Source organism: Branchiostoma floridae, chromosome 1 (assembly GCF_000003815.2).
Source record: "Branchiostoma floridae strain S238N-H82 chromosome 1, Bfl_VNyyK, whole genome shotgun sequence".
Classification (NCBI taxonomy): domain Eukaryota; kingdom Metazoa; phylum Chordata; class Leptocardii; order Amphioxiformes; family Branchiostomatidae; genus Branchiostoma; species Branchiostoma floridae.
The window spans coordinates 14,895,093-14,915,771 of record NC_049979.1 but is presented as its reverse complement, the minus strand read 5'-3'; the positions used below and the strand labels follow the sequence as shown (position 1 = coordinate 14,915,771).

Here is a 20,679-nt window from a genome sequence, read left to right as displayed (position 1 = left end):
GAGTATCAGATGTGGGATTCTGTAGAGGGAAGGTTGGCAAATGAAATACAACATGTACTTGTAAGTAAGATTTCAAGCCAGAGCCTGAAATAGGACAACAGAGAACACGGTACTGTTCTTCCATTGCCTATTCGGGGAGGAAAGTCAAGTTAATATAATGACCAAAAATTATTTTCCAGGTTTTCCACTGTGTTCATTTTGAGTGTCCCGCCAACCCTAACAGCCCTGCGCCCTCAGACGATGGTTCCTCTGACAGCAGCTCGGTGCAGGGTGCCATGGGTGGCCCTCCCCCTGCCCTGGATGGCTCCTTCCATGCCCAGTACAACATATGACAGGACCAGTATAGGAGTTTGCATTGTAGTCCTAGCTTTGTATGCTGTGTGGGGTGGTTTGCTGAAGAAAAGCCTGCCTGTATCAGATTTCAACATTTTTGTGTACAGCAATTCAGATATGAATGTGTCTTCTTGAGGAATTGTATCCTTAAAAGCCAGCAATGCTTAGATTGCGTAAGAATATTTATTGGGTATTTGTGTAATTATGCCCTTCATTCAATATTTGTATGCTAACAGAAAAAAATGTTATTCTTGTAATTTTGTTGACTTTAAATTTTGTAAATGAGATACTTCACTTAGTTGTAAATGTGTAGATATACTAAAGCAATATATCTAAAAAATATTGTATACCTTTTGAATCTGAACTTAATTTTTCATATTCTCAAAATTATTGTGAGTGTAAACTTGGTGAATATCTATAGAAGAGATGAATTTTAAAATTAGAAAAAGATCAAAGAGAGGACCAAGTCTGTCAGATTATGCAAGATTCTGTATTGCTATTGATTTTATGGTGTTCATATTGATAAAGGAAAATTTCATGTATACCATGCCAAAGGTTTTGCCCCTCTTTATGCATACTTATGAAGATCAAATCATAGCAAGGAATGACAATGGTCACTTTACAGGTACTTGTGTAGGAATTAAAACATTAATACAGTATTATGAATATACAGTTTTGTATACATGTATCAACTGAAAGGAGGTGTTATCCTCTGTATTGTGATGTCTGTATTTATGTCATTCCTTTGACAGGTCAAATTTAATAGAATTCCAGATTGGTGTCAATTATGTATTACGCCAAAGGGCAGTTATATATGTTGGCCAATTTGAAACGAAAGTACCAAACCTGTTCTTAGTCTTACATGAGCAAAAATGAATTTTGATGTTGCTGTTTGGAAATGCTTAAATCACGAAGGAAAAATTGCAATGAAGTATTTTATTGTTATTTTCGTTTGGTTGCGTTATCAGCCACTTTCCTTTGTGCCTGTATGTAAAATCATTGATCATGTCATTGGTTCAAGTATACAGCAGTTTTCTTTGTCTTGTCTGCCAAGCTCTACAAAATACCATGAAATCATGATGTCTTGGCCATGATATGCCTAAAGTGAAAGGCAACTGTTAATTGAAAAGATTATGGATTTTTCTGTAACATCATTTCAAACATGACTCCTGGATATGTGGACCACTACAGATTGAATCCTGGCATGTGATATATGATGATGTAATTATGGAAAGAGGCTGCAGTCAGCATAGTTGGCTCATTGATTTTGTGTACAATTTCCCGTGTGTGTTACTGGTACATACAGAGGGTTTTTTTACAAGTATTAATCAGTGTTTGTTTGTGCCCCTTCAGTGTTTGTAAGGTTGAAGTGTAAAACTCTAGATGTGCAACTAGGAACAGCGGCTCTGCAATGGCTTTTGGTGTTTGTAACTCCTTGACATTTATAAGGAAGTATGTTGCATGTCAAGTCCCTGGCTGTATTGTAAATTTTACTGGATGAAAAAGAATTATGATATCAAATTACAACTGTGTTACAAATTTGTGTGAATAGTTGATATTGTTGGCAAAACAAGTGCAAAGAATTACTATGTAGTTGGTAGTCAAATGGCATATTGCTATCGCAGTAATTAGTCAAGAACAGGAATCCAAGGTATAACAAAACTGTGATGGAGACAAAACTATTATTTCAGGCTGCGCCAATGTGATTAGCTGTCTTTAAGAGGGAACAACAGTAACTTTTAGTGAAGAATCGGAGAAACATCTTGTCAAATTGATGTGACCTTGATATTACCATGATCTCTCCATTCTCCTACACAGATACAAACCAATGTCTGTTACTCCGCTCAGTTTGATGGACTTCAATGACGTGGATATGTCTGTGCATAGGAGAAAGGATCTCTCTTGCTATCCAGGTTACACAGATAACATTACTAGCAAAGGTGTTCACATTGATCAATGTAACATCCAGCATGTATTGAACACACTCTGTAGAAATGTTTCTGCTGCAATATGCTGTGTACCAACCCTGGATTTGTCCCACTTCTTGCAAATCCAACATGATGTTTGACAGACAAGATTTTTTATAACTTCCCCCTGCTGCCTTCCCCAGTAACTGAAGCACACCTGGTGCCAAAAGGCTGCCTCCGCAGGGAAAGGTTAAGGAGGGTATTGTTCAGATCCTGACTGACAGCTATGGAGAGTGTGGAAGTATGTGAGGTGAATAATTAACAACCCTTTCACAGCATACTATTGATGAGGTTGTGCACTGTTAGTAGTTTGACTCCCTTGCCCTGAGACTTTACACAAACTCAATGACAGCATGTATTTTTTATGTTCATTTGTTGCTAATGCTGCTTTATAGCCGGTGTCATGGACAAAGATGTATATAATAAATTTATGATTGGACTGATCTCTGTGTCTGTTTGCTGTCCCTAGAGGGATTCCTGAAGTATTGCCATGAATCATAATATAATCTCAGTCTGTGACAGAATGTCAGGTAGCAAGTATATAAAGGTTATGTCAGGAATGTATACAGAAAACAGGGCATATATTGGTTGCCATTTATGACTTTCAATCATCCAAAACAAGACACCTGCACTTGTAATGTGCATGTAATTGTCAAATTGGCATTTTCTTTAATTAAGCTTAGAGAGCACCATTAGGAAGTCTAGACTGTTACACAGGTATATCCAATTTTCTTCATATTCATTATGTCTTTAGCCGACACATAATCTTAGGCATATTCATCATATATTGTGCTATTTACTAGAATACTCCGGGACCAATCCTGACATCAAAGACATTTATTGTAACATTTAACCAGTTAAGCAGAGCAAGTCAATAAATATCTCCCATCATGAACAACCATTTCAGGATTATACTTTTATTCAAGTGTACAAACGTGATATCAAACATACAAGAAGTACATCACCTTTGGCGTACCATTTCACCATAATTTACGTCTTATATACATGTGTATGTACAAACTTCTATAATCAGGAAAAGAACAGATAATGTTAACATTGCCGTCGTCATCTTACACATCTAACATTACTTTGAATAAGTCCATTTCAATCTGCAAAATGTTAGAAAGTTAGTTTTCACATGCAGTATCAGCAATTTCAAAACCATCGCTTTTGTTTCAAATCTACACGGCTGTTGCCCTCATATGGATAGCAGGAAATAAATGCTTTAATTGTTTAATTATTTTCTTTTCCTAACATATTGAGGTACAAAGTTCATTGAGGTACATCAGATGTAAGGTGATTTTATAAATTGTGACAGCCGACAAGACAAACATCACACTTTTAGCGGCCTGGCATTTGTCTCCAGCTCACGTCGATAAAGCAGCTGCACCATATGTTTTCTGAAACAATCTCATCCTTTTAGCGGAATGTTTAATCCACAGACGACACACGTACGCAATACCTACTGATGATTAGTAACAACGTTGCAGACACTGTACGGTATCAGCTATAGCAATCCGAACTCTTTGTTACACAGCGGAAAGCCTTACTTACAGGTAACGATACATCAATGTGCCTGCTTCCTTTGTATATTTGTGTCTGAATGGCAAATTCCGGTCAATAGTCAAACAATGTTATCTACATGGACAAACCACGAAGAAACCGCTTTGTGTTCTCGCGTACCCTACCAGTAATCTGCAAGCACCTGTTTCAAACCAGGTACACATTACCGTTAACATTACGTCATTCCTCGAGACGAAGACGTCGTTCATAGAATATCAACAAATCTCAAACAGCCGGCGCTGGTGGCAAATACGCGGTGTAACTACTGTAATTTTGTCTTCCAATTTTCTACAACGTCATGTTCCTAAAACAACAAACATACATATCAACATGCGTAGACAACATACCGTTCACTACACGATAACGCCCGCTCGCTATATCCCAACGTCCCGCAAGGAAAGCCTGTTGGGATGATTTTTACAATGTCACAATGTCACCCTAGACATGGCACAGCCGAAACACTGGCGGAAATCTACGAACACTGACGAATACTGCTGAACAGTGATGGACGCTGACGGATACTTACGGCACCGCAAACACTAGTAATTGTAATTAGATGTCTGTAGACGGCATGCACTGGTGGAGGTTTTCCAACACCTGCTCCACGGCCGGTGCGGGGTCGCTCACCAGACACTGTGTCATGATCTGCAGCAGCTATCAGAGGAGAGAAAGTGTTGATCATGTGACCTCAAAAGTTTTTCCTTAAATATATTTCACACCATCTTGGTACAGAATGAAATTGGGTAAAGAATCTGATACCTTATTCAATGTCTGTCCTTGGTGCTGAAATCTCGAACTTTCTGTCATGAGATTCGGAAGCATAGCACAGTACTGCCATGACGGAAGTAGTAGAAGCTGATTGGATATCAGAAAAGGAAACGTTACCACCATCTTACCTTCCTGAGTTCCAATCCACTTCGCAGCACGTTGATGATCTTCTGGAGCTGCCGCTTGTTGCCTAGCGACGCCGGCTCCTCCAGGAGCCAGGGGAACATCAGCCGGAGTTCCCGCCAGTACCGGAGGTGGTGCGGACCCACCGCGGACGGTAGCCGCTCCTCCTGGGTGAAGGAGAAGGTTCGAGGAGGTTTGCGGGTGTACAGCCGCTCAGAAGCGTCGTCTCTTAGGTAGGCTGACATGCTGTCGGGTGAGAGGAAGACGTCAAAGTTACAGATTGGCGGCGTGGACGCCTCCGAGAGGATAATACCTTGCCTCGACACGGTGGACGGCTGTGAGTTACAGAGAGAGTGGTTGTCATCTCCAGCCGGTATGGTGGAAGCTTCAGAGTAGTCGTCACTTCCCTTCTGTTCCTCTTCATTATACCCGTCCAGGCTCGTGATAATGCTGGCGAAATCCTGAACGACGATTCGGTTCTCGGGACTTCTAATCTCGGAGAGGGCGTCCTGTGTCATTGCTTCAAAAACACCACCATTTTTGTCGCTCTCGGACTCCTCCGTCATGATGGACGGTTTGCTAAAGGTTACCTCCGATTCAACGGAGTAGATGGCATTACCCGTTTCGGCACTTCTTGGCCAAGTGTAGCTAGACTTATTGTCTGACTCCGCTTCGTCGCTTCTTGACAAAGTGGAGTCGTAGGTAGTGTTGATGTCTACGACATGACGATTGCCGTTGTTGGACTCCAGGGTGTTGAAGACAGAAGAGGTATCGGAGTCGGGGCGCCGCCCTCTGCCCGTCAGGATGCCGGACGAAGACTGGCCGGTGGACACGACCGACTCTGCCTGCTCAGTGCACTCCGGCATGAACGTTGTCAAGTTGAAACTGTCCTTTCGGAACGTCTGGGTGGGAAATGTTCTGGAGTCACCCGCGTCGTACGAAAGGCTTTCCCTCAGCCCAGAACATTGTAGCTGGACCTCTCCGAACGCGTCGTCTTCCTCCGCGCTGGTGTCTTCTATCCCCTCCCCAAGTTTGGCAGGTGTCTCCTGGTCGCTGCCGCTCACCCTTAGTCGTTCCCGGAGCTTGCTGCTCCTCCTGCCGCAGCTGAATTTCCGCCGGGCCCGCGGAAGGCTCGTCCAGGACCGGGACCGCAGCCGCGCCAGCATCTCGAGCAAGATCAGTGCCAAGGAGCGGATGTCGATATCGTATGTATCGCCCTTCGTTGATGAACCAAAGACGTCTACCGTTGTTGTGTCATGTCCGACCGTTGTTGCTTCCTGCTCCGCCGGGTCTGGCACAGGAGCTTCTTTGCAGCTGTTAAAGTCCGATATGGCCACTCGCAAAATGACGCTATGCTGGAGTGGATACACATGGTATTAGCTATCATTTTTCAATACAGAAAACTCATATATGCTTTTTTGGGTGGATTGAAAAAATCTATTAATTTATGAAGTTTTACTATCGTGCATGTCTGGGTACTAGTATTCTGTTATTTGGTGGTATGTTTTGTCCTGACACATTTTTTTTTGTAGAATGATACACATGTAGTTACCTAGTTAATTTTTTCTTGCTCCATTCATAACAATCAAAAAGACTAGAAACTAACCTCCATGTCGCCTCCAATCAGAACCGAAGCAGCGCTGAGGCTGTTGTGGACGATACCAATGCTCTGCAGGTGGGCCAGCCCCTTGGCTATTTCCGTGGCCACGATCTGTACTAGCAGGTCCGTCAGCAGCCCCAAGTGCTCCAGCAGGAAGAACCTCAGAGACCCATGTTCGTACGTCTGGATACAGATGTACCTTTCCGGGCGGAAAACACAAGAAAGGGACTAATTAGCTGTCGACCAAAAGAAACAAGTCTGTTCTATTTTGTCTTGTATGTTAGGTCTCCGACAACCTTGACGTTACGGATCCAACACTTCGATTAGAGCCGCTGATTTGCGACTGATCACAGGCGAATTCTGATATAGACTCGAGGTTTATAGGTTCGAAATTTTTTATTCTGTCTCTCTAGTTTAAGTTCAGATGTTGGTACTTACTTGTTCCTGGTGAAGACTTGGTCCACCCAGTTGTCCGGCACGTGCAGCACCTTGGTAGTGTGGTCGTCAGAGTTCCACAGGTACCTGATGATGTTGGGGCTCTGGTGCGCCGCCAGCTTCCCAGCCATCTGTACCTAAGAGCAAGCGGACGTGTGAGGGACGGCGTTGGACGGATATCAATAGTGCGTTCACATACTGTGCTATTACGCGTAAAGGAGCTAACGTACTAGTACTTACCTCGGTGTCCCATCGCCTGGCCTGTGTGGGGTGGTACAGCTTCAGCGTGCCGGTCTGGAGGGCGCTCCCCTCACCACTCCACAACACCAGCGCCAGCAGCTGCAGGGGCGCAGGAAATATGAGAGAGGGAGAAGGATTGAATTCGAAAATGGTTATTTGTAAAAAACTCACTTTGAAACCTTACATTTCGATGTGTTTCTAAAAATGCATGTTAAGTGACTTAAGTCAATTGAAAGAATATGATGTCTTGCTCAGTTTTCTGCTATGTAACAGACGTTGAGTACTAGTAGCAGAGCCCCTGTGTCATTCCACTCATCAGCCACGCGTGGTGCCAGCAATGACTTCAAGCGCAAATCTCGCTCACTAATCACTACCTCCGACCGGTCTGCCCATCTTAACGAAAAGCCTGTCTGAATTACGGCGACGATGTAAGGTCCACGGGGGCTAATCAAACAAATGAAGTAGAGTGCTCCCTGACCTTGGGGTCCAAATCAGCAGGAACCATCAAGGGCAGCCAACAGGCGAGGCTTTCACTCTAAATCCTCTGTCTCGCGCGCAATCGGGATCCAGGGGAGGGGAATTTTCAGTGGAATTGGACGGGACGAAAGTAACTGGCTTGTAGGGAGGATATCCTAAAGTCATCCATCATTTCAAGTGGAAAGGCTACATATAAGCTACTGAGAAACAGGTAGTTTCCATAAAATGTTCCATGGCTTGAAAGGACAAATATTTCTTAAGGATGGCAACTTAAAACGTTTTCCAAATGCAGACCCACTGAAGTTCTGAAAGCGAGAGTTTATGCTTGTTTGCTTGTTTGGTATTTATGTATTTGTTCGTTTCATACTCTGCAAAGTCCGTAATGTGCTGCTATGGGCATCTACAACATCGCCTTGAAGGCGCGATTGAGGTCACGATCACCGTCAGAGATCAGGCGGTGGTTCCTCCTTCTTTAGACAGGGTCACATGAACGATGAGAGCTTCAATCCCTGTCCTGAAGGTCAAATGAGTCAAACCATCCATCTACGTCTTTGCCTTTCCTTTTGTCTTTCGTACCGTAACAGACAGATATGACAGGAACGTACGAGCCTCTCTGGGAGAGGGACAATAAGGCGCCGCCGTCTCCCCTGCTCAAGGACAGGATCCATCTCTGCCTCACTTTATGATCCTACGTACCCTGCTTTTAAACTGGAAAAGGACCAGTCGGGCACTGAGGGGCATACTAGTATCACACGTGTCAGCACTTTCTTCGTCAGGAAAGGAAGAATAACCTGCGGTGACATTATCACCAGATATTCTAGTACGTGTCCGGAAATACTATTACCTGCCCCATGCTTTCATCAAACGCTTCGTGGGCACCGGGTGAACAAGTTGATAAGTTGATAACAGGACTCCAAGGAATTCTAATGAGTCTTCAAGGCTGTCGTCTTCAGCTGAACACACCCCTCCAGTTCTCAGAGGTTTGTTTAAGTGATATGGATATCAAATGCCCACAGAACAATTTTCAAAGTGTTGTGACATCTATCTTTGGCGTATTCGTTTCTGCTTTATGATAAAACACACTTTTTAATCCATAGCATTGCGTATATACATCTCAGTCGGCTCCTCATGCATGGCTGGGAGGGGGAAGGGTATTCATCAGAACATTACTAAATAACCATGGAGCATCCTCTCGTTATCTTGATGAATGGTCTTGCGTGCGGTTCCCACAGGATCCATCCATTCTTCATCCTTGTCTACCCGCTGGTTGGATAGGTTCATCTAGCATTAATCATCTTTCAATAAGCGTGCCGTTATGCTACCCATCTTCTGTAATAATGTCTAACAACATGATAACAAAACTGGCTCTCCCGAAGTACTAGGAGACGCATAACGACAGTTATGGATACCCTGAAGTTCCACACCGCTGTCCACAGAGAACGCAAGGCAAACATCATTTTTAGTTTTCTAACGACGATACAACATGACGATACGATATGAAGCTGCTAGGGGGCGAAATTGCAGCCGCAGCCTAAGACCAGACCTGGACGAAACAAGAAAAAAATGAAAATCCCTAATTTTCCGAGCTAACCACGCCAACCATCTTTATTTAGTAGCAGAGCCTTGATAAGCCCCATTAGGAAAATGTGATGTAACGCGGGTGGTATATGCATCCCAGTCGACCGTGTTGTATTATGCGCTTCAACGGTTACTTCTTCATAAAATATTCGAGAATGAATTCTATCTCTTTTGACAACATAATCCTCTCAGGTGTATACGGAAGTCGCAAATCTACACAAAATGCCGACATTATCTGTTTCCATTACAAGACTACGCCTGCCGTCATCTTGTGACTAATGTAAAACGATTCATCCTATTTTGTAACATGGGCACAATACGTCCTTTTCCCCATAGACTATTTAGCGCTACAGTCTAACCGTTAAGGTATCCTCCCCATACCCATTGTTGCAATAATCATTACTTATATCGGATGATAGGCTCATTTATTCTTGTCTTCCTGTCTGCCAGTCTTAAGTACACTATACAAAAGAGTCTAGAGGCTCATGTCTGGATTAAACAATGCTCATACTTGATAAACCGGTATCCCTTTGTGTGTTTGCCTTTATCGCCGGCCGTCGGTAATTGTACTTACACCTGCCGCAGAACAATATGCAGTAATTATTTTGATGAGCCCTGTAACAAGACGTACGTCTGGTATGATAACTAATCACAGTAGGGACCCGACAGGCGGACTGTTGTGTTACAAATGAATCCCAAGATGAATTACACCCACTAGTACAAAGATGATATCTTAATGGAATGATTTCTGTTGTACAGAAGATGAGTGCGTGGATGTTTTATTTATGATGGTCTTTAATCATGCGTCTTATTTCACTGAGCATCTTAAGACCTGTGTAGATACAGTGGTTTCCAGGGCACAGAGCAGGAGAAGAAAAATGGCGCGCTTTGGTACCATTTTGGGCTGACGCCAAGTCTCTATTAGACACGCCACTGAGTAGGAGTGATGCATTAGGTAACGTTACACGTACCTGTGGACAGCGATTTGTTACCTGTCTGTCCTGAGTATTCTTAGCTTAGAGATCACGAAAATCTCGTATCAAACGCTTCTTTTAATAATGTTACCTGAACATTATTCTGGGACCATCTTTAAAAAGCAGAGGATTGTCGATAAGGTATCTGGCTTCCATGCCCTGCAGGCTAACTCACTCAAACATTTTGCACCATTTCTCTGCTTGGAGATTAACTTTTCGCGCCACTGATCTAGACGATTCGGTGACCTTATTCTGTCGTCTGCTTTCTCGCGCCTGACTGACCAAAGTTGTCCAGAATTTGTCCACTCTCAAAAAACTTTTGCCCCGAGAGCTTTATAACATCAGGGATGAGCACTAAAGGCGCCGTAATATTGATCTATCAAAGCTCTCTGTTGCCTTAAATACTTCACATGGAACATGGTTCTGTCCGTCACCTCATCCTCTCCAGCCTTACAATGCATTATAATAAGCAGATTAGTCAATAGAACGTGTTATATAATATGAGCGGCGGTGCTGGAAAGAGAGGATGGATTCTGTCGTCAGGCCAGGGGTTTAGAAATCACATAGATATACCTCGAGTCATGTTTGGGAGATTTGGTGCTGATGTTGCCGGGTTTTCAACTGATTCCTGATAAAGAATCATAAAGTCTTCGGAACATGTGGTCAGTGTGATAAGGCGGGCATCCTTCATTAACCTACATCGACTTGGTCTCCACCATGGGATCCAGATGGACGGACGTTATTTGCATTTATGTTATCGGATTTTCTTGCAACGTTTCTGTAAATGTGTAGTTTGTATACGTAGCTCCAGATGATCCCATCTGGATCACTCTCCTTTGGTGGTTGAGTTCGTTCATAATTGTCGTTCATGTGCAGTAGATGCCAGTGGTGCCTGCTGCTGGGCTCCTATATCTGTGTCGAAGATAACGACTGGATCTGTCTTGAATGGGATCCGATAAGATCTTCCACAGTTCACATGTACATCATCAGTATGTGAAGCACCGCCTTACCCAACTGCGCCATGGATGATAACCTTACGGGAAAGTTACGGTCTTGTTTCCGAAGTGCATGGAGCGAGACGAGTCCGCCACGTAGCGGAGAAAGTAGCGGTCGCCGGCAAGTCGCGTGGGGCCAGGCGTGCGATGAATAATTTATATCCGCCGCCACTGCCAGGGGATCGGGTAGGCATCCCTGAGACACTGGTGTATAAGCGCTACGTGAAGAACATTACGCAGCGATTACGTTGCTTTACGTTCCTTAGCTTGGGTCTTCACAAGTAATTGTTTGCAGCGTTTTACCTCCATTGTTCGAAACGAGACTGACTAAAGTTTGCTCCATCACGGTTGGTAGATCGATCTGTAAAGCCCGCTGGAAAGCAGAGTTACTCATGTATGTGCGGGATAAATATCACGACAGAGGCTCGGCTGATTAAAATGGACATTAACGATCGGCAAGGGCAGACGTGTGGTACATATGATACCCTTACAGTTGACATTTATCTATTTTTATTGCCGTTGTTATGCTGTGAAGGTGAAGGTGGCCATTGTATATGATATAGAAAAGCGTTGACCGGACTCCGGTCTCTACCATAAAATTAAGTCAGTATGGCCTAACCTATAAAAAACTGCTACGGTGCAAAAAGAAAAAGTGCATAATCCCACACATACTTGGAGTAGGAGACGACATGCCGAACTACATACGGATGCATTGAGAGGGTAGTGAGCTGTTGGTGCGGATTTATGCACATTACCAACTACTGTACTCCTTCAGGAGGTGACCCTTCCTTCCCCGAGATATGGAAGGTTGTGTGCTTCCATCGCCAGGCCAACTGCTTTTGTGGCGGAACCTCTTCCGTACTCGCACAGATTATGCAGCACCGCAAGTCTCACAATGACGTTACAGAAAGACAGTCGATTTGCGCTTATGACATAACTGATTGAATTTAGATTTTGTCTCTTTGTAGAATTTTATTGCCTTTCACTTTAGAATTATTTTTGAACCACTATAACTGACTATTCCCCGCCGCGTTCCACAAACTGTAAACTTCCCACTTCTCAATTTTCTTAAGCTATCCGAGAAAAGTATAGTTCTGGGAAAACTTAAGAAAGAGATAAATACATCAAATCATCAGAAATAGCCTGCATTGAAGCTGAGACCAATAAACGGAAATGAAATTCACGTGAAACGATTCCTCCGCAAAATCGTTTTCCCGGCACAAAAACGTGCAATGACCTTTGCAAGTAATTTGAAGTTGATGGATACTTTTCTCTCCAGCCCGCGTTCTGGTGACAATTTGTGTTGACGAGCACCTTGAATCGAACCTTTATTAACACCGAGTGCTTCCCTCACAAATTACTGTTACAAGATTACGCCTTTCCCCAGATGATGCCGGATTTGTGGACTTTACGACCAGACCGCTCAATGTTATCTACGAGCTACAATTTCCTCCTGCCGCCTTTTATGACACAAGTTAGGGATTGTGAAGCCGAAACAAGATGAGGCCACAACGATTTGATTAGTTTGCTCGTTTCTCGTATTTCTTATAGCAGCATGTGGAATTTGAGACGAATATTTTAGGCGTGATGCCAATGAAGTGAGAGAATACAGCCTGGGTTTTGGAAAATATGAAAAAATGTCATTGCTATAAGGTGAAAAGCCAGGTCTCAATCCTAGAGGATTTTCAAATATTTACAGGCTGTATTATATATCGAGATATGAGAAAGGCTGCCAATATAAGATAAGCTTTTAGTCTGTCTCAAGTTCTTTAACTAACTACGCGTAACAAAATGATTGCCTAATTATGGATTTGCTGGTTTTAATTTATCGTGGAGCCAACAGAAGACTTAATTGAAAACTAAATTTAACGTTATATCACAAACAGTTTACACGAATTAGAAAGGAATGAGGCCCCTTCCATCGATACCGAGGAGATATTGGGGTATAAGATGACAGTTTGTGATGCTGTCCTGAGGGAGGGAGATCGCGTGCTACCTCATCAGATCGACCTAACGTTAATGTGTCTGTACAGCAGGGATCAGCAGGGACGTAACATCACTCTACATCAAAGGGACGCGTCAATATTGATGCGTTATGTGGTGCTCCAGGCGTCTTGAGCCCGGCCCTACCTGGTCATGAGGCCCGGCGCACGGCTGCAAGAGTTCCGTCCACTCCACCTCTGACGGCGCCTCTCCCACAGCCGCGGCGGCCACGGCCTCCTTCATCAGGGTGGACTCCCGCAGGCACGTCTTGGAGGCGAGGGACGGGAGACTCATCTGTGACGTCAGCTCACGGAGCTTCAGACTGTACTTTTCACCTTTCCGCCCTGAAAACAAATAAACAAACAAACAACTAAATAAATAAATAAACATACAAGTACAACAATCAATTACAATGTGAAACGTCATCTCCCTGAGCTTCAGCTATGCTCATCTTTCCGCCTGGAAACAATGGTGATAATGGCTGAACAAACCTAGCCTCATTAGTGCTGTCCTTGGTGCTGAATGGAACTCACCTCAGCCACCGGGGAGAGGATCCGCATTTTTTTCCACTTTCTTCCTTATAAATGTCTCGTTTCACATTCGGTAACTGAAGTTCTTGATAAAAAAACTTACAGGACGCCCCATTGAATACCTTGTGTCCTATAATGTGATTGTGTAAAGGGCGGCATGCATTTTTCCCTTGTCATTTTATGTTTAGCACTTTTTTATAGCTGACACATTTTGTCGTGGATGGTATGTATTTAATAATGAGGTTTTCATTCCCTTGCCAAGGAAGTACTTGTGAAAGTTACAAATACCAAATAAAACAATTTAGTCTCCTAAGCTTCCAGTCGAAGTAACCTGTTGATCCGCCTGACGTTAACCAGGTAGAGCCAGGAGACGGAAGAATCGCCTAAGCACCGATCCAAACGTTTTATCTTAGTATTTCAGACGACAGTACTGTCGTCACAGCTGTGCGTGGATAATACGGTTATGCTAATCCGCAGGAGACTAACGAACATAGCCTATTTTGTGCGACAAACTTAACGGCGCTCAATTGGATGTAAAGGAGTAGTTGGGTGACGTAATTTCAAATTAGCAACGATCCAATCTCAACTTGGCAAGTTTTCTCTTATTATATGTTATTATCATATGCGCATAGAGATCGGTTTGCTGAGACATTAACAAGTCTTAAGTTGAGTCACAGTTTGAAAACTGTTTCCGAATCGTAGTTTGAATCGCCATGAGGAACAGTCACGAGGAATTGAGTAACAATACTAATTTCAAGGATGACATCCTCTAATGACATCAAAGTGTGACTCAAGACAGCGAAAATAAGTTCGTTCTGGCACAGCACGCTTTACGACACATGGGCCCATTTTACGACATTTTCATGACAGGTAACGACATATATTTCCATCCTTCAGTAGGTTTGGAATGCGCTCTTTGCAAGACCCCTCGATCAGCGGTATAGAAGGGGCAATGGCGGTCCGTCTCCCATGTCTCTCAAAAAGAGTTAGATTATTTCATTATGTCGGAAGCAGACTAGAATCAGGTTTGCATTGCATTATCCAAGGACGTAATGTCCTTGCATCATCTTAGGCTTGTTTCCGAAGGGTAGTGATAGATTGGAAGCGGACAGAAGCTGAAAGAGGCTCAATACCAGGCTACGTTTCAATGTGATTTGTAAAATCAGTTTCCTGTCCAGAGCCTAATCCTACTCACCAGGCCTTTCAATCCGCCTCGCTCATGACTCCTGCTTGTGACAGACTAGTCCTGCACACATCCGGGGATGGTTGGTGCCGGCTTGTCTACTCTAACGGTTTCACAAAACACAATTTCTATATAGATTAAGGCAAAGCGGCAGCATCTTAGTCTAGTCATGTCGCACATAACGGAATATTTTGCAAATTACTAGTATGCCTTGCCGTTCCTTCAAGCTCTCTGCCGCTTGGCTATGCCGTTTTCTTGAGTTGTGAGTTGTTGGCAGATGTCCCATGATAAAAGTAACTATATCTTCTGCTATCAATATAAGGTCTATGAAATATTGACAAAGGCAAAGAGATCTTGATGATCTCCTCTTACTTTGATACCATTAAGGAAATGATGCCGCCAGATGTGTCGCAATACTTGCAGCGTCAAATTTCAATGTTTGAAGCTCTCTGTTCTAACTGGATGTCTAGTAAAAGTTGTAACGTTAAATGTCGTTGAAAGAACATTCATACGCTTTCCGCATTTTGGGTTTTGAATACTGTACATAATCTGATTTAATCTAATCTAACTTCTGACACTAGCTAGATGATTTTTTTGCTGTTTTCGTTCAAATCAAAGTTGATTGGTACTGTCATTTGTGCTGAATGGTCTTCCATCGGAGAAGAATGCAGACAACCGTCAATCCCTCACTGTCTCATCTTCAACAGCCCGTCACCTTATCTTCAACAGCCCGTCACCTTATCTAGATCCTTCAGCTTGACCCAGAGACAGACGTTTGTAGTGGAGAAATAAAGTTGTCCTTTATTCCACGTGTTGTAGTGGAGACGTGGAATAAAGTTGTGCTTTATTCCACGTCCCCACTTTGTCCTTAAGATTTTCTAGTAAGATCATGATACGACAGCCAAAGTATCCATCAGACTCACTAGGGAACTGCTTATATGATAATACAAAGAATTATACATGTAACGTTACAAGGATGTTGAAGCACTCTAGCCATGTTTGATGAATAACTACATATTACGGTTAAACACTGTTTATACAAATGCCCTTGATTCTTATTATCTAATTTGTACACAGCATGCCAACTGATATTTTCGTGGCTCATGCATTGTATATGGAGACAGGAAATAAAGAAACATCTGGAATGACGTCTTTTGCGTCAATCGATGTTGCTATGGGAATAGAAACCTGTGGTGACATATGGTGCCTGAGCCGGCCTCGGGGCCTGCTGTTTTCTAAGGACACCATTTCAATAAATCGCATACGATGATTTACTGATCTTAGATGTCCATCAAAATTAGCGGTTCAATGAATGACACGGTGACTGCGGGTCTGCCAGACTTATGTATTTCCATGTTTTTGTTTTATGTTTCTATGTTTTGAGGGATGGTTGTATGTAAAAAAAAACTGAGAAGCCAAAACAAAGCGTTATGGTTGTCTTTTTTAACATCTCAGAGATATTGAAAGGAATCCCGATTTGCAGTTATTTCATTTAAATTAAAAAAATGTCGGGGTATACCATACCACATTTCGGTATATCCATCCACGTTTTGAAGTTGGGCACGTTTCGGAATGCACCACTCCCCGATGCAATGCGCCTCACGTCGGTGGGAGTGTACAGGTGTTTTCCCACGATTATTAACCACGCACGGCACGAGACCCGGGCAGACCCCGCTCCCGTGGGCCCGCCCTCGGGGACTCACAGATACAATATTTGGACGTGCAGGCGGTTCTCACAACGAGGCATGGTTATCAATTCCTCCGCACCTGCACTGAGCTGATTTCCTGCCAGATCTCGGTTTAATATAGATTTATTTTCTCGGATGGCTATGAACATTAGATCCTAACCATCAGACGCGGAAAAAGCGTATAAGAGGAAACAATTCAAATACACAGAATCATAACGTTTGACAGAATAAATACAAGATGCAACTTCCTGTACCAATTTGAGCACACATAAATCGAGTGCGTATTTCAGACGATACAGAAACGTGTCAATCAAATAGACGTGTAAGTACGCTGAGAGCATACGAGGGCCCTCAATTGTGAGATTTGGGAAATAAAACACCAGTTTTTAACAGCATAACAAAATTTGTTATTAAAAGGTTGCCGCTTTAGGGTCTATTTTTACGAGCAATGGTTGATAAGAGGACCCAAATGTGAACAAACCAATAGACATCAATTTAGTCTGAGACACGATAAAATATATCGTTATGGGAATAGTGATATGTGGAGGATACAATCATGATTGTGGCAGTTTTGCAGAAATGTTACGACTCTGCCTTTAAGAGAGAGACGAGTGATGAAACACAGGCGGGAGGTGCCTGGAGATGAACACCTCAAGCGTGAGTGATTTTTATGGAGGAAAAACCATTTATCCCTGATAGATTTCTCTTCAAACTGTCGATTGCCGGAGCAAATATACGTCCCATATACAGCGCAAGAAAGCAGGAGTTAGATGGAGTCTTTTGACAGAAGATTGGCCAAATTGCCCAATTTCGTTCGTGACGACGCTATTTTAGCTATCTAATATCTAAGCGCTATTCCAGAGTGGTTAAAGCTTTTATCACACCCACATACAGGAGATTGTATCGTCAAGGACATTGTATGTAACGCCACGTGTTGCACAGACTGTGGCATAAAACTTCTTTTTAGTTATCGAGTAAGTTATTGCTCCCACCAGGCCATGTTTTCAACCGCACTCAGGTTGTTTGAGAACAGGAAGACTCAAGAAGTCATTTATGAACGATTTTGTTGTGTTTGCTTCTCAGTCCGATTGTGCGCATGGAATAGATAGTTAGAGGAACTTAATCATTGTGTGTAATTTTGAGCCGTGTAAGTTCGAATAAAGTGTACTGTTGTAGTTTTACAGAAAGCCGGGTGCTGACCATGGTTGGAGCCGCCAGTGCTGCAGAGTTGTGTCAGTGATCGCGTGACCTCGATCCAAACACCTGTCGCATCACCCCTGCCAAACTTTACCGGCTGCTATTATTCTCAGCTCAGCGGAACACGCCAGCCTTTTCTTTTTCTACACAGCTAAAACTTAGCATGGATGTCGGGCACTGCCCACCCCCTCCCAGCACCTCATATCCTTGTTGTCATCGTTTTATTTCTGCTCTTTTATTATAATGTACAACTGAATGAATATATTAAACAAATCCTTTGAGGTGAATTATTTTCAGAAAGGCTGCAAAAAATGTGCAAAACCACATGAGCCGCACATTTGCTTGGAGATTAATTAACAAGACAAGTTTTACTGGTTGAACATCTGTTACGTTTCAGCTCGCTCCTACTCGTGATATTGATATCAGCGGCTGATCTCATGCCATTAACTGTACGGAGGTAAAAGGCAAAAAGGAGCGAATGGCGTCAACTTAATCCTTCTGTAGCGGGACGCGCACCAAGATCAGGACTATAGATATTTTTTAACAGTTGGGCACATGTCATGTTACTTGTTCTCGGAGAAAAAATACTGAACCCGAAAATCAACATATCTGACGTGTCAATTATTGCACTCAGCTCCAGTTCGCAAGTGAATTTAGCTAGCCTCCTGGCCTTCTGTTTTCATCTAACGTAAATTCTCAGTTAAATTTCCGCTTGAAAATGTTCGATAACCAAGGAAATTATGGTTCCCTCAGAGCCAAGATTATGCTGTTGCAGGGCATCCATCTTTTCATCTTTGGTGGATATATATTTAGAGAGACACACACAATGTCGTGACTATTAAATGTCAGGCGTGTTATTAAACAGATAAGGATCTGTGTAGCGTCGAGTCCTTGGAAATGGATGGTGATCCAATAAAACATCTGCTAATCTCAACGGAGCCGTCGGCGGTCTGTGCCGACGTGGAGAATTATAAATCAGCTTTATCTGAACACAGATAGAAGTGCTGACTGGGCGGTCTGTGTGAGTAATGTGGGGGTTAGATATTGAGCAAGTGAAGGTGTTCAATGGCCAATTTAACTCACGCTGATACAAAGATTAAACGCTTCCACAACAGCAAAATGCCGCACGCTGTCATATTGTTATCATCAATTTATACAAATTACGCCACAACGGTTGCTTTTAATCAACTTTGGAGAGACGCTGGGAAGTTGGAAAGTGTGATTTATGTTTGATCTTGTGTTTCAACTTGAGGCTGAAACTATCGTTGTCACAAAGAAACGGTCTATTTTTCTCTTCTAGCATGGTATCTTACATTTTGCCATAACGATTTATGCCAGTGCCCCAGCGCCTTTTCAAATTTGACGCCAACGTTACATTATAATTTAGATTATAATTTTGCAATAAAGCAGGTCCTATAATTGCATTGTGTAATGTCATATTAATTGTAGTTGCCAAACTTTGAGAGCACTTTAAATAATAATTCAATGTGCATGGATATCGCCTGAAACTGGATTGGAGATATTCAAGGCATACGCCAAAAAGCAGTTCGCTGGCGAATGATAACAGATGTTATCTGAAACGTCTGACCGTTTCAAAAATCATACCCAGTTGCTTGAGTAACTGCTTTTTGGCGTATCTTATTACCTGGATGTCTAAATTTCATCGACGTATTCTAGCCATACCATCACTGTTGTAAGTTATAAAAAAGAACAATGTAGAACCAACTCAGAAACTAATTCCAGACAGTTATTGAGTATGTCTAGATGTGAACAGTGAACCTGATGGGCTTATCAAATGAACCGTTAAGATGACTCACATTTGTCTCTGCACGAGTTGAGAAGGTGGCGGCACCGGGTACTCTCCACCACGATGACGTAAACCGCGGGAAACATGGCGGGACCGGAGGGTAGAACACACCACAGGGTCCACTGAAGAACGGTCTGTCTGATCCTGATCCCGAAGTACGTCATGGTAAACATGAGCAGGGCGGGGACCCACGGGATGGCGATGATCAGCACCGCCGCCCCCATCCTCGCGAACACCGCCGCGTCCCGCTTTATTATCCTCTCCTCCATCGCCAGGGAGGCCTTCTTTAACTGTCCCCTGATACAACAAGGCACTGCGGACAGGCAGACGAAGATGGTCAGTACAATAGCGCAATTTAAGAAGAGAGTGAACTCGAGTTTATGCTCGGTTTTGGTTCCCTGGGGCAGGCACAAGACCTCGTGGTACGCCGTGACGGTCGGCGCGTGGTCCTTACTGAAGAAGATGGACAGAGCAGGAGGAAAGCCAGCTAAGATCAGGGCTGTCATCCACTCTGCGATGGCGATGACTTTGTAGACGGGGAGGTAGTCCTTGCCGCGGCGCATCCTGCGTGGACAGACCTGACGGACGAACATGCTGACGGTGATGGTGAGGCTGAGCCAAAGGGACAGCTCCGAGAACAGGATGCCGAGAACGCCTTCCACATTACACAGGATCTGTAGCGACGCCGCGGACAGGTGGCCGTTATGATGCAGGAAATCCCCCGTCACCAGGCCGGAGAGATACACCACCAGCCCGATGTTAGAACCCGCCAGGTTGTCCAGGAGGAGGATGTTGACGGCGCCTTCTTTAGGACGCCGCCGGCGGCATAAGAACGCGGCGTTCCCGACCAGAATCAGTCCGGCTACGGTACAGATGGCTACGGTTAGGGTCAGGTCTATAGAGCGGACGGGTGGGGAGAACCCCAGGCCGTCGTTGTCTGTCGAATTTGTCTCCATTATAAACCCTACATGTAGTCATACATATCTCTACATACACTATCAACAATACTTCCCGGTGCCGTGACCCGTAGAACTGACAGGTTCAAGCACCTATTGCCGGCTGCGATCGACTCTCATGGCCGCCACGCGAGCCGAGTACCTCTTCGGCAACTCTACACGTTGCCACTCTTCAGCCAAGACATATCCTTGGCGACGCGTTTCTCTATTCCCCGCCTCCAAGAAGTAGCGACGGCTGGGACAGCCGATCCTAACAGGGCGTGTGTGCTTGTAGTGCCGAGC

General features: G+C 43.7%; 2 protein-coding genes across 2 annotated transcripts in view; one reads left to right on the top strand and one right to left on the bottom strand.

Annotated features, from left to right (window-relative positions):
- The window catches only part of LOC118411497 (BTB/POZ domain-containing protein 9-like), a 20,049-nt gene extending 17,306 nt beyond the window's left edge, over positions 1 to 2,743 (top strand). The window contains exon 11 of the mRNA XM_035813800.1: positions 180 to 2,743. Coding sequence (XP_035669693.1) covers positions 180 to 332 — 153 coding nt within the window. The 3' untranslated portion in view covers positions 333 to 2,743. The remainder of the gene's footprint in view (positions 1 to 179) is intronic.
- On the bottom strand, positions 1,349 to 20,679 carry LOC118411491. The gene is made up of 7 exons (XM_035813788.1): positions 19,452 to 20,679; positions 13,184 to 13,380; positions 7,030 to 7,128; positions 6,793 to 6,926; positions 6,361 to 6,553; positions 4,760 to 6,109; positions 1,349 to 4,517 (listed from the first exon to the last, which is right to left on the bottom strand). Exons 1-7 carry the CDS (start codon positions 20,395 to 20,397, stop codon positions 4,416 to 4,418), a joined length of 3,021 nt encoding a protein of 1,006 aa, XP_035669681.1. The 5' UTR covers positions 20,398 to 20,679; the 3' UTR covers positions 1,349 to 4,415.

Bases quoted from the DNA above. Each gene is read 5' to 3' on its own strand.
- LOC118411491 (XM_035813788.1), bottom strand. From the start codon at position 20,397: ATGGAGACAAATTCGACAGACAACGACGGCCTGGGGTTCTCCCCACCC. The intron at 7,129-13,183 runs GTAGGGCCGGGC...GCGCCCCTGCAG, and splicing joins GCGCCGGGCCTCATGACCAG to CTGCTGGCGCTGGTGTTGTG. The intron at 6,554-6,792 runs GTAAGTACCAAC...CCGCCCGGAAAG, and splicing joins CAAGTCTTCACCAGGAACAA to GTACATCTGTATCCAGACGT.